The following is a 13,760-nucleotide window of genomic DNA, read 5'->3' on the forward strand; positions in this document are numbered from 1 at the left end:
AGTTCTCAAGTTTCACTTGAGCAAATTCTTGGCGATCCGGCTGACTGTCCACCAGCTCTATGAAGTACAAACCAATTCAGCTGAAAATCCCTTCTCAAGTGCAGGTTGCTTGGGGCAGAGTGTAAGTCTCACACCTCAAGCTTCTGCAGTAGTGATGAAGATTAAACAAACAACATGATCCTCAGTTTAAAAAAAAAAAAAGTGCAAAACACCAGATGGAGAAAGCATAGCTCAAGGCTAATGTTTATAATTTCTATCTGGAACCATTTCCAAAGCTTCCCAGGGGCGGGGTGGGAGGTAGGGGGAGGAGGAAAGGAATGTTGAGCTCTTTGAAAAATACACCACAAAGCCTTCTACTAATCAAAACAATAGAAATGGCTTGCAAGTGTCAGAAATAGAGAGCACTTTAGCAAGACATGCCCAAGATCCCCAAGGACAAGGACTGCATTTTGAGAAGACAGAATTCCCATTGTTGGCTTCGTCGTCTTCACGACAGGGAACAAAAGAAAACAGCAAACTGGTAAACAAAATGAATCCCAGCAATGATAATGAGAAAAGAGAAAATGTTGCCAAATTAAAGAATGAAATGAAATAAATCTGTGTCAGCCAAGCCGAGCCTAAGCAGCAGATGGGCCGGCTGGAGCTCATATGCCGCTGTTGGCAACAGCAGCCGTGCTCACCGTACAACGTGAAAGCCAGAGAATTCAAAACCCATTTGCACATTATGATAATTGGCAAATTGAACCCTAACATAAACCATTTTTTTTTTTTGCCTACAAATTCTGAAAAGTAGGGGTCTTTTTTGGGGCCATGCAGAGTGTGGAGACACATTTTTACAACATTTATGATCAAGGGGGAAAAAACAAAGTCACACAGGCTTATTGTAGAAAATCTGAAAAACCCAGACAAGTTTTAAAAAAGAAAACAAATCACCTAGAATCCCATCACTGATAACAATGTGTTGTACCACCTCTGGCCTTTTTATCACTGCAAGTGATAACATATATTTTTCTCTTTTTTAACAAAGAGGGATCATACTGTACATAAAATATTGTACCCAGATTCTTTTCCTTCAACATTATATAATGAGTACTTCTTCATATTATTAGGCATTTAAAAGTTGGCTGCAAAATATCCCATCATACAGCTACATAACTGACATGATTTACCATGCCCCTTCTGTAAGACATTCAGATTCTTTCCAATTTTCCATTATAAGTTTCATATTAGTTAAGATCTCTGAATATAAATCCATGTCCATTTCCCTATTTTTTTTAAGATAGACTTTTAGAAATATGAAAACTAGACCAAACGGGATGGACATTTTAAAAGCCTGTTTTATACTCTGCCAGATTACTTTCCAGAAGAATGGTATAAATTTTTAGTCCTACCAGTGATAAAAAAAACTCCATCTTCTCGCATCCTCACCAGCACTACAGTAGTGTGTCAAGAATCTCACCAATGCAGTCTGATAGTTCCCAGGTTTAACTTACTGTGGACAGTATGCTGGGTGAACTGGAGCTTAGCTACCCAAGGTCCTCACAGTCTCTTTGGTCAAAGGCAGAGGCTGGGGAGGTCCACTTCTAGTTAGCTCCTAGCCACTGAATGCTTAAGAGTGAAGTCTGTTTTCTGGCATGTTTCTGCCTTCTCCCTACACCAAGAACAAAGCTTATGTTGGAATTTCATGACTATCTGCCTTGGTTTATGATGGGGAAGCCTGCTGAAGAAAATCAAACAGTGACTCATAACTACTTGAGTAGCCCATATCAGCCAACGTACTGATTATGCAAGAACTTAAAACATAAGCAAGAAACAAAAACTCACTGGTCCTACGAGGAAGTCCGCAGTTCAAAATGGGAACCAAACTAAGCAAACTATGTAACTGCAACTGCTAAGTCGCTTCAGTCGTGCCCGACTCTGTGCGACCCCATAGACGGCAGCCCACCAGGCTCCCCCGTCCCTGGGATTCTCCAGGCAAGAACACTGGAGTGGGTTGCCATTTCCTCCTCCAATGCATGAAAGTGAAAAGTGAAAGTCAAGTCGCTCAGTCGTGTCCGACTCTTAGCAACCCCATGGACTGCAGCCTACCAGGCTCCTCCGTCCATGGGATTTTCCAGGCAAGAGTACTGGAGTGGAGTGCCATTGCCTTCTCCGAAACCATGTAAAGAGCCCCTTAAAAAAGTCAATGCAGGAAACAGGAGTTAAGGTCAGTCAGCTTTTAACTGACATTTCCAGTAATATTCAACTGGTTATTATGTATAAAACCAATCAGGCTTCAGTATAAAAAAAGGAGCAAACAGAATATAAGAAAGAGCTGTCAGAAACTGAAAATCCTAATTGCAAAAAAAAAAAATTAACCTGAATAAGGAAGAAAAGAGTAGGTTGAAATAGACATGACTGAGAACCAAATTAATATATTATTAGAAGTTCAAGGTGAAGAATTCTCCTAGGACAAAGATAAATATGACAAAGAAATGGAAATTATGAGAAAAAAGATAAGCTGCACGGAAGACCTATCCATGATCCAATCTTAGAATTACTACAATTCTACAGTGAGAGGGCACAGTAGATTAAATGGGAGCAATAATCAAAGAAATTATAAGAAAATATTCTTGAGTTGAAAAAAAGTCCCAAGTCTTCAGATGGATAAATGCTAGGTAAAAATACTTTGAAAAATCCATACATTAATACATAGTCAGATATATGCTGATGAACTTGTACAAATTCAAACTTTTAAATATAAAAAGAATACGAATTTCCAGAAAGAAAACGATACTAGCTAACCAAAAACAGGATGCCCATTGAGAAAAAGAATAAGACTGGGATAAGAGTTATCATTTTCAACATCAAATGAAAGTAGAGAATGAAGCAATGTTTTCAGACTTATAAGGGAAAACTTATAAGGCAAAAAATGATCATATAATTTTATATCCATCCAAAAAATTACTTGTATCAAGATGAAAAATGGTTAAGTCCAATACTTAGAAAGCATACCCTTCTATTTTGGGGGAGCTGGGGGAGGGCCTTAAGGAAGTATTCTGACATACAAAAATTAATCAAAAGTTTAAATTAAAGAAAGAAGATACTGTATACAAGAAAGTGGTAAAAGATGAAATCTGTAAGAATTATCAATGTAAAATAATTATTAATAATGTGGTTAGAAATTTAATGACATTGTTAAATTCTTAGAAAAGGCTAATATCTTTAAAAGCTACACAAATCATTTGGAGCTTAAACTCTATATAATTTCAACAAAACCTAAGTAGTAGGTAGAAAATAAATAAGAATAATTTTACCTTATTTGGGAACATGTTATATAATGAAGATTTGCAATTTGGAAGAAAATAAATAATTCCATTTTTCATTTCATTGATTACTACTGAGAATGAAATAATTTTTCTTCTGTTTTGTGAGCCAGTTGAATTTTTTTCTTTTGTGCACCACATAGCTATGTGGATATCAGTGTTTCCTAAATTAGTTGTAGAACTTTTTATATATTAAAGATATCAGCTTCTTTGCTAATTACCAGTCATATTTGTTCCAGATATTTTTCCAATTTAGTGTTGGTTCTGAAAACTTTTCGACCTTGTCTGATCTACAGAAAGTAAAAATTTTATGTATACCATATAAGTTTTATGTTATACTATCCTCTCCCTTATAATTTCTTGCATTGTTTTTTAATTAGTTTTTTAAATTTTGTGTTAATTGTAGATTCATGTGTAGTTATAAGAAATACAGAAACCCCATGTACTCTCTATCTAGTTTTTTCTAGTGATAACACCTTACAAAACTATACACTATAATGTCACAACCAGGATGTTGATACTGATATAGTCAGTATACAGGAACATTTCTATCACCACAAGGATCCCTTATATTGCCCTTTAATGGCCACATCTACTCCCTCCTGCCCCTAATTCCCTCCTTAACCTCTGGCAAGTTTCATTTCTATAATTTTGCCATTTCAAGACTGTTATATAAATAGAATCACATTACATAATAACCTTTTACAATTAGGTTTTTTTTTAATTCAACATAATCTGGAAATTCATCCAAACTGCTGCATTTATCAGTAGTCCATTCCTTTTTATTGCTACAATCTTTCCCAGCCAACAGAGTCTTTCAAATGAGTTGGCTCTTCACATCACGTGGCCAAAGTATCAGAGCTTCAGCTTCAGCATCAGTCCTTTCAATGAATATTCAGGATTGATTTCCTTTAGAATTGACTGATTTGATCTCCTTGCAGTCCAAAGTGAAAGTGAAGTCACTCAGTCATGTCCAACTCTTTGCGACCCCATGGACTATAGCCTACCAGCTCCTCTGTCCATGGGATTTTCCAGGCAAGAATTCTGGAAGAGGTTGCCATTTCCTTCTCCAGGGGATCTTCCCAGCCCAGGGATCAAACCTGGGTCTCCCGCATTGCGGGCAGATGCTTTGCCATCTGAGCCACCAGGGAAGCCCTGCAGTCCAAAAGGACTCACAAAAATCTTCTCCAACGCCACAGATCAGAGGCATCAATTCTTTGGTGCTCAGCCCTCTTTACGGTCCAACTTTCACATCTGTATGTGACTACTGCAAAAACCATAGCTTTGACTATACAGACTTGTCAGCAAAGAAATGTCTCTGATTTTTTAATATGCTGTCTAGGTCTGTCATAGCTTTTCTTCCAAGGAGCAAGCATCTTTTAATTTCATGCCTGCAGTCACCATCTGCAGAGATTCTAGAGCTCAAGAAGATAAAGTCTGTCACTTTCCACTGTTTTCCCTTCTATTTGCCATAAAGTGATGGGATAGGATGCCATGATCTTAGTTTTTTGAGTGTTGAGTTTCAAGTCAGCTTTTTCACTCTCCTCTTTCACCTTCATCAAGAGGCTCTTTAGTTTCTCTTCACTTTCTGCCATAAAGGTGGTGTTATCTGCATATCTGAGGTTACTGATATTTCTCCTGGCAATCTTGATTCCAGTTTGTGCTTCATCCAGCACGCCATTTTTCATGATGTACTCTGCGTATAAGTTAAATAAGCAGGATGGCAATATATAGCCTTGACATACTCCCTTCCCAATTCTGAACCAATCCATTGTTCCATGTCCAGTTCTAACTGTTGCTTCCTGACCTGCATACAGGTTTCTCAAGAGCCACAGGTAAGATGGTCTGGTATTCCCATCTCTTTAAGAATTTTCCACAGTTTGTTGTGATCCACACAAAGGCTTTAGTGTAGTCAATGAAGCAGAAGTAGGTGTTTTTCTGGAATTCTCTTGCTTTTTCTATGATCCAGTGGATGTTGGCAATTTGACCTCTGGTTCCCCTCCCTTTTCTAAATCCAGTTTGTACTTCTGGAAGTTCTTTGTTCACATACTGTTGAAGCTTAACTTGAAGGATTTTGAGCATCACGTTGCTAGCATGTGAGATGAATGCAAGTGAGAAAAACACAGTATGTCTCCCCATTTATTTATTAATAGATCTTTGATTTTTTCATCAGTGTTGTATGGTTTTTCAGCATGCAAATCCTGTACATGTTTTGTGAAATTTATACCTAAGTCATTCATTTTTTCAAATGATTACAAAGTTTTCATTTTGATGCCAGCACATTCATTCTAGTGTACAGAAATACAACTGATTTCTGTATGTTTATCTACCTTGCTGAACTCATTTATCAGTTTTAGCTTTTAAAATAGATTCCTCAGGGTTTTCTGTCAGACCATCATGTGACCTGCAAGCAGGCCTTTTATTTCCTTTCCTTTCCTTCCTGTACTACCTAGAACTTTCAGCACCATGCTGAATAAAAGTAGTCATCCTTGCCTGTTCCCAGTCTTCGGGAGAAAGCACTCACTGTTCACCATTAAATGTAACATTAACTGTAGGTTTCATAGATTCTCTTTATCAAGCTGAAGAAATTCCCCTCTAGTCCTAACTTCTGTTTTTATGATGAACAGATCTTGCACTGCTTTTATGCTCAAGAAATTTTTTCCTGCTAAGAGCAAATACCTATTCACAACTATTTTTTTCTAGTTTTTAAGGTTCCTCCCCTCCATCCTTTACTATTTAATATACCTAGGGTTATTCTGATGTTAATATGTACGCTCTTACTTCTGCTCTGGCAATAATGAAGGCATGAGGATTCCCCCGTTAAACAACTAGAAAATCAAATGAAATCTATGAAGAGCCAATTTTCAAACATTAATAACAAAAGTAGTCATGGATCCTGAGAAAAGGGAAGCAGGGCCCAGTGGTCTCACTGAGCTTGGAACGCAAAGTCAGGGAGACCGGAGCAGTGAGAATATATAGGGAAAAATACTGGAAGGAAAGGAGTTTCGCAAAGAGAGCTCCAGAGATCTATAGAGGGAACTCCTAATGTTTTTAACTGTGTTCGGATCTGTGCATATATGGGATAAAACCAACCAGGGCCAGGAAAAGAAATGCTAAAAGCATTAGGCCTATAAATTCCTGGAGCTCACACACAGCTGGGAACAGTTCATGTCCTTACTAGCCAAAGTGGAAAGACCTTGTGAAGCATCACGCAGAGTCCAGTGAAAGATGCTACTTTACTAACAGGGCTAAATTAGCCACAGAATAAAGGTTGCTTTGGACCCACTTTGCTGCTGCTGCTACTGCTGGTAAGTCGCTTCAGTCGTGTCCAACTCTGTGCAACCCCATAGACAGCAGCCCACCAGGCCCCGCTGTCCCTGGGATTCTCCAGGCAAGAACACTGGAGTGGGTTGCCATTTCCTCCTCCAATGCATGAAGGCGAAAAGTGAAAGTGAAGTCGCTCAGTCGTGTCCAACTGTTAGCAACCCCATGGACTGCAGCCTACCAGGCTCCTCCGTCCATGGGATTTTCCAGGCAAGAGTACTGGAGTAGGGTGCAACCTTAAAAACAAGCACTGAAGGATCCAACTGATTTCTGGTAACTTAACTGTGCATTAGAAAGAAGTCCAACACTAAAGTACCAAGACAAAATCTAGCATTCCACAACGTAAAACTCACAATACCCATCATCCAATCAAAATTTACCAGGCATGCATAAAGGGCAGGAAGTGAGGACCCATAACAAGGAGAAAATATCAATAACTAGAAAGAGAGCTAGAAATGACACAGAAAATAAGATCAGCAGTCAAGTCTGTTAAGAAAGCTGTTATAAATATGTCTCATATGTTCAAGAAGGTGGAAGAAAATATGAATATATGAGAGAGATGAAAGACATAAAAAAACCCAAACAGAACTTCTAGAGATGAAAATACAATATCTGAGATTAAAAACACACTGAATGAGACTAAGAGCAGATTATATACTGGGAAAAAAGATTAATAAAGCTGAAGACATAGGAAAACGATCCAAAATCAAGCATGGTGGAAACAAAAGACTGAAAGAGAAAAAAAAAAAAAAGGCCATATGTGATCTGTGCAACAATATAAAAAAATCTAACAAACATGCAACCAGAGAATCAAGAGAGCACAGAAGCTCAAGAGAACTATCTCATTAATGAAACAATGGCCAAAAATAGATCAAGGATCTAAGCTTCCACCTTGAGAAACTAGAAAAAGAATGTCAAACCCTATGTGAGCCATAGAAATCAATGAAATAGGAAATAAAAAACCCAAACCACAGTATAGTTCTTGAAAAGATCAACAGTGTTGATAAACCTCTGATGAGTCTAAGCAGGAAAAAAAAATTACACAAAGGCCCAATTACCTATATCAGGAGAAGAATAGGACACATCCTTATAGACCTTACACATGTTAAATAAATAAGGGAATATTATAAATAATTTTATACTAATAAATTTGATAATGAGAATAAAATATGTAAACTCATTGAAAGATACAATCTATCAAAGTTCACTCAAGAAGAAATAAACTGATACAGTGCAATTCATGTTAAGAAATTAAATTCAGTCATATAAGTCTTGCCACAAAGAAAACTCCAGGCCCAGATGGTATCACTGGAGAAATCTGCCAGACATTTAAGGAACAAACAAGTAATCCTACACAAACTCTTCTTTACAAAAGAAATCAGCATAATTCACTAACTTAAGTCACCAAAACAGAAAAATAATATGATCAGTTCATATGATTAACAAAAAGCATTCATAAAATCTTAACACCCATACATTATGAAAAACTCTCAGCAAAGTAAAACTAGAAGGAAGCTTCCTCAACTGAAAAAGAACATCCATGATAAACCAAGAGCTCACATCATATTAATGGAGAATGTGTGAGCACTTTCTACCTAATATCAGGAAAGCAAGGATGTTTGTTTTCGCCACTTCTGTTCAATATTGTGCAAAGAGGTTCTAGCCAGTGCAGTAAGCCAAGAAAAAGAAAAGACCTATATAGCAAAAAGAAGTAAAACTGTCTTATATAAATAATTTGAGACTGTCTACATAGCAAGTTTAAAGAAATTGAATCTTAAAAAATCTGAAGAAAAAAAAAAAGGAAGCTACTTTGTGTTTAAGAAAGTCACAGGATACAAGATCAGAAAACAAAAATAGTGTTTCTACGCAGATAGCAATAAGCAATTTAAAAAATTTTAAATATCACTTATGATATCAAAAATATGAACATTAAGGATAAATTTACAAAACATGTACAAGACCTAAATACTGAAAACTATAAAACACTGCTGAGAAACTCAAGATCTAAAAATGGAAAGATAAAAATGTTAATGGATTTATCGTTATAATGTCAACTTTTCCAAACTGATCTAAAGAATCAATACAATGCCAATCAAAATCCCATCAGGCTTTTTTTTTGTAGAAAGTAACATAGAGCCCCTTGATGAAAGTGAAAGAGGAGAGTGAAAAAGTTGGCTTAAAGCTCAACATTGAGAAAACAAAGATCATGGCATCTGGTCCCATCACTTCATGGCAAATAGATGGAGAAACAGTGGAAACAGTGGCTGACTTTATTTTTGGGGGCTCCAAAATCACTGCAGATGGTGACTGCAGCCATGAAATTAAAAGACGCTTACTCCTTGGAAGGAAAGTTATGACCAACCTACATAGCATGTTCAAAAGCAGAGACATTACTTTGCCAACAAAGGTTCGTCTAGTCAAGGCTATGGTTTTTTCCAGTGGTCATGTATGGATGTGAGAGTTGGACTGTGAAGAAGGCTGAGCACTGAAGAATTGATGCTTTTGAACTGTGGTGTTGGAGAAGACTCTTGAGAGTCCCTTGGATTGCAAGGAGATCCAACCAGACAATCTTAAAGGAAATCAGTCCTGAATATTCATTGGAAGGACTGATGTTGAAGCTGAAACTCCAATACTTTGGCCACCTGATGCGAAGAGGTGACTCATTGGAAAAGACCCTGATACTGGGAAAGACTGAAAGCGGGAGGAGAAGGGGATGACAGAGGATGGCTGGATGGCATCACTGACTCGATGGACATGAGTTTGGGTAAACTCCAGGAGTTGGTGATGGACAGGGAGGCCTGGTGTGCTGCAGCCCATGGGGTCACAAAGAACCGGACATGACTGAGCGACTGAACATACTGATTTTAAATTTATATGAAAATGTGAAGGGCCCAGAATTACAAAAATGATTTTGGAAAAAAACAGCTGAAGAACTTGCCTTACCAGATTTCAAGACAATATAAAGACACTGTGATATCAGTATAAGTATACACACAAAGATCAATGAAACAGAACAGAAAATCCAGAATACACCCACCTATATGTGGTTAAATGATTTTTCCATTTTCCAAAAGGGAAGGGTTGGTTGATTTCCAACCAACACACCAAGATAATTAAATATAACAAAATAAACTGGAACAATAGAATATCAATATGGAAAAATATTAACCTCATCCTGATACTGCACACCATATATAAAAACTAAAAAACAGATCATAGGCCTAAATGTAAGAGCTAAAACCATACAATTCTAGAAGAAGGCAGAAGACTTAGGTAACTTTGAGTAAGGCAAGGATTTCTTAAAAGGTCACAAATAAAGTGAATCATAAAAGAGAAAATGATAAACTGCACTCCATCAAAATGAAAAAAAAAAAAAACTTCTGGTCTTTGAAAGATGCCACTAAGGAAATTAAAAGGCAAATCACAAATCAAGAGAAAATATTTGCAAAATTCATAACTGACAACTTATGTCCAGAATATAGAAGAAACTCTTGCAACTCAATACAAATATGACCAACTCAAGAAAGTGGCACACAGTGTGAACGAACACTTCACCAAAGACACACAGACGACAAATAAGTACTGAAAGATGTTCACCACCACTAGTTGCCAGGGAAACTCATACCACAGTCACAAGCTAGACACCACTACACACTCAGTAGACAGCTAAAATTAAAAAGACTGATGATGCCAAGTGATACCAGGGATGTGGAGTGACTGCAATTCTCATACACTGCAAAATGGGAAAGCAAAATTTTAGAACAATTTTAGAATAATCAACCTACTTTCCAAAGTTGAACACATACATATAAAACCCAAAAATTTCATTCTTAGAGATATACCAAAATAAATACAAATATATGTTCCAATAAAAATGTGTATGCAAAAGTTCACAGCAGCTTGATTCATAATAGCTCAAAGTTGGCAGCCCAAAAGTTCCTAAACTGGTGAATGGAGAAACAAACTCTACCCAGACAACAGAACACTACTCTGCAATTAGAAGAAAGAATTGCTAATACACTCAACACATGAAGCTCAGAAGCATTACACTAAATCAGTGAAGCCAGAATACAAAAGAACATGTGCAGGATGACCCGTTTATACGGAAAAGGTAAAGCTAGAGGGACAGAAAGCAGTTCAGCTGTTGCCAGGGCACAAGGGGATTAGCAGCAAAGGCAATGGTAACTTTCTGCGACGATGGAAGTATCATGACTATTTCATGACTGTGATATGATTATACAACTCTATATATCTGTCAAAACTTATCCAACCATACACTTAAAATTGATGAACTGTGTATATCTTATAACTCAGTAATAAAGCTTATTTTAAAAAGTCTGTTGGTCTCTTTTCTGGACTGATGGTTAACAAAGAAATAAGAAAACACTGTTTACCTTCCCAGTCTTCCATATAAGGGGCCTCCTCAGCTTCTTTCTCTGGAGTGGATCTATCAATGAATTTTCCTTCTTTCATGACCCTGGTGATTTCTCGGAGCTGATGCAGCAATCGTTTTTCTTGGTCAGAAGTCACAGTCTGTGCTCTGCTTAGAAACAGCAGACAATCCAGCTAGTTAGTAGCAAATACTCCTAGGCGATGAACATAAACATTACTATGATCTGTCTGGACTCTAGAATAGGAAGTTCAATAGCCACAGATAATTACTCTAGGAGTTGATTCTGGAACTGCACAGATGGGAACCAGAGATGTTAGTTCAATGTTTTGATTTTATAAATGGGAAAACTAGGGCCCAGAACAGAGCAAGTGATTGTCTGAGGTCCCAGAATGATTTAATGTCAGTTCTGGGACAAGACTCCAGAAGTCTCCGCCTTCAGATTCTTTCACAGTACACCTCACTGCCCCGATTCCCTATCCTCAAGCAGTTTCACCATTACTTACATTACTCCATTACTACAAGCCACTTTTCTCTGCAGTAATGTCATCAAAAGAAAACATGCTAGAGCACTTGCCTCAATGAGAGAAAAATACGCTACTAGGCTGACTTGACGAACCTTTGTTGGCAAAGTAATGTCTCTGCTTTTGAACATGCTATGTAGGTTGGTCATAACTTTCCTTCCAAGGAGTAAGCGTCTTTTAATTTCATGGCTGCAGTCACCATCTGCAGTGATTTTGGAGCCCAGAAAAATAAAGTCTGACACTGTTTCCACTGTTTCCCCATCTATTTCCCATGAAGTGGTGGGACCGGATGCCAGGATCTTCGTTTTATGAATGTTGAGCTTTAAGCCAACTTTTTCACTCTCCTCTTTCACTTTCATCAAGAGGCTTTTGAGTTCCTCTTCACTTTCTGCCATAAGGGTGGTGTCATCTGCATATCTGAAGTTATTGATATTTCTCCCGGCAATCTTGATTCCAGCTTGTGTTTCTTCCAGTCTAGCGTTTCTCATGATGTACTCTGCATATAAGTTAAATAAACAGGGTGACAATATACAGCCTTGACAAACTCCTTTTCCTATTTGGAACCAGTCTGTGGTTCCATGTCCAGTTCTAACTGTTGCTTCCTGACCTGCATACAAATTTCTCAAGAAGCAGATCAGGTGGTCTGGTATTCCCATCTCTTTCAGAATTTTCCACAGTTTATTGTGATCCACACAGTCAAAGGCTTTGGCATAGTCAATAAAGCAGAAATAGATGTTTTTCTGGAACTCTCTTGCTTTTTCAATGATCCAGCGGATGTTGGCAATTTGATCTCTGGTTCCTCTGCCTTTTCTAAAACCAGCTTGAACATCAGAAGTTCATGGTTCACACATTGCTGAAGCCTGGCTTGGAGAATTTTGAGCATTACTTTACTAGCGTGTGAGATGAGTGCAATTGTGCGGTAGTTTGAGCATTTTTTGGCATTGCCTTTCTTTGGGATTGGAATGAAAACTGACCTTTTCCAGTCCTGTGGCCACTGCTGAGTTTTCCAAATTTGCTGGCATATTGAGTGCAGCACTTTCACAGCATCATCTTTCAGGATTTGGAACAGCTCAACTGGAATTCCATCACCTCCACTAGCTTTGCTCATAGTGATGCTTTCTAAGGCCCACTTGACTTCACATTCCAGGATGTCTGGCTCTAGGTCAGTGATCACACCATCGTGATTATCTGGGTCATGAAGATCTTTTTTGTACAGTTCTTCTGTGTATTCTTGCCATCTCTTCTTAATATCTTCTGCTTCTGTTAGGTGCATACCATTTCTGTCGTTTATCGAGCCCATCTTTGCATGAAATGTTCCTTTGGTATCTCTGATTTTCCTGAAGAGATCCCTAGTCTTTCCCATTCTGTTGTTTTCCTCTATTTCTTTGCATTGATTGCTGAAGAAGGCTTTCTTATCTCTTCTTGCTCTTCTTTGGAACTCTGCATTCAGATGTTTATATCTTTCCTTTTCTCCTTTGCTTTTCGCTTCTCTTTTCACAGCTATTTGTAGGCCTCCCCAGACAGCCATTTTGCTTTTTTGCATTTCTTTTCTATGGGAATGGTCTTGATCCCTGTCTCCTGTACAATGTCAGACTTTATTTTTCTGGGCTCCAAAATCACTGCAGATGGTGACTGCAGCCATGAAATTAAAAGACGCTTACTCCTTGGAAAGAAAGTTATGACCAACCTACATAGCATGTTCAAAAGCAGAGACATTACTTTGCCAACAAAGGTTCGTCTAGTCAAGGCTATGGTTTTTCCAGTGGTCATGTATGGATGTGAGAGTTGGACTGTGAAGAAGGCTGAGCGCCGAAGAATTGATGCTTTTGAACTGTGGTGTTGGAGAAGACTCTTGAGAGTCCCTTGGACTGCAAGGAGATCCAACCAGTCCATTCTGAAGGAGATCAGCCCTGGGATTTCTTTGGAAGGAATGATGCTAAAGCTGAAACTCCAGTACTTTGGCCACCTCATGCGAAGAGTTGACTCATTGGAAAAGATTCTGATGCTGGGAGGGATTGGGGGCAGGAGGAGAAGGGGACGACAGAGGATGAGATGGCTGGATGGCATCACTGACTCAATGGACTTGAGTCTGAGTGAACTCCAGGAGTTGGTGATGGACAGGGAGGCCTGGTGTGCTGCGATTCATGGGGTCGCAAAGAGTCGGACACGACTGAGCGACTGATCTGATCTGATCTGAGACCAACCCTAGAATTGCCA

The 13,760-nt window shown here is 38.3% G+C and overlaps 1 protein-coding gene across 3 annotated transcripts in view; it reads right to left on the reverse strand.

The window, feature by feature from the left end:
- RIC3 (RIC3 acetylcholine receptor chaperone) overlaps nucleotides 1–13,760 on the reverse strand; it is a 64,414-nt gene that overhangs the window by 5,229 nt on the left and 45,425 nt on the right. For 2 of the 3 annotated variants that reach the window (XM_070383880.1, XM_070383878.1), the window contains exon 5: nucleotides 11,024–11,172. In XM_070383880.1, coding sequence (XP_070239981.1) covers nucleotides 11,024–11,172 — 149 coding nt within the window. The remainder of the gene's footprint in view (nucleotides 1–11,023; nucleotides 11,173–13,760) is intronic. The other variant, XM_070383879.1, reaches the window with a different exon arrangement.

The sequence above is a fragment of the Bos mutus genome, chromosome 15 (assembly GCF_027580195.1).
Source record: "Bos mutus isolate GX-2022 chromosome 15, NWIPB_WYAK_1.1, whole genome shotgun sequence".
In the NCBI taxonomy this organism is placed as follows: domain Eukaryota; kingdom Metazoa; phylum Chordata; class Mammalia; order Artiodactyla; family Bovidae; genus Bos; species Bos mutus.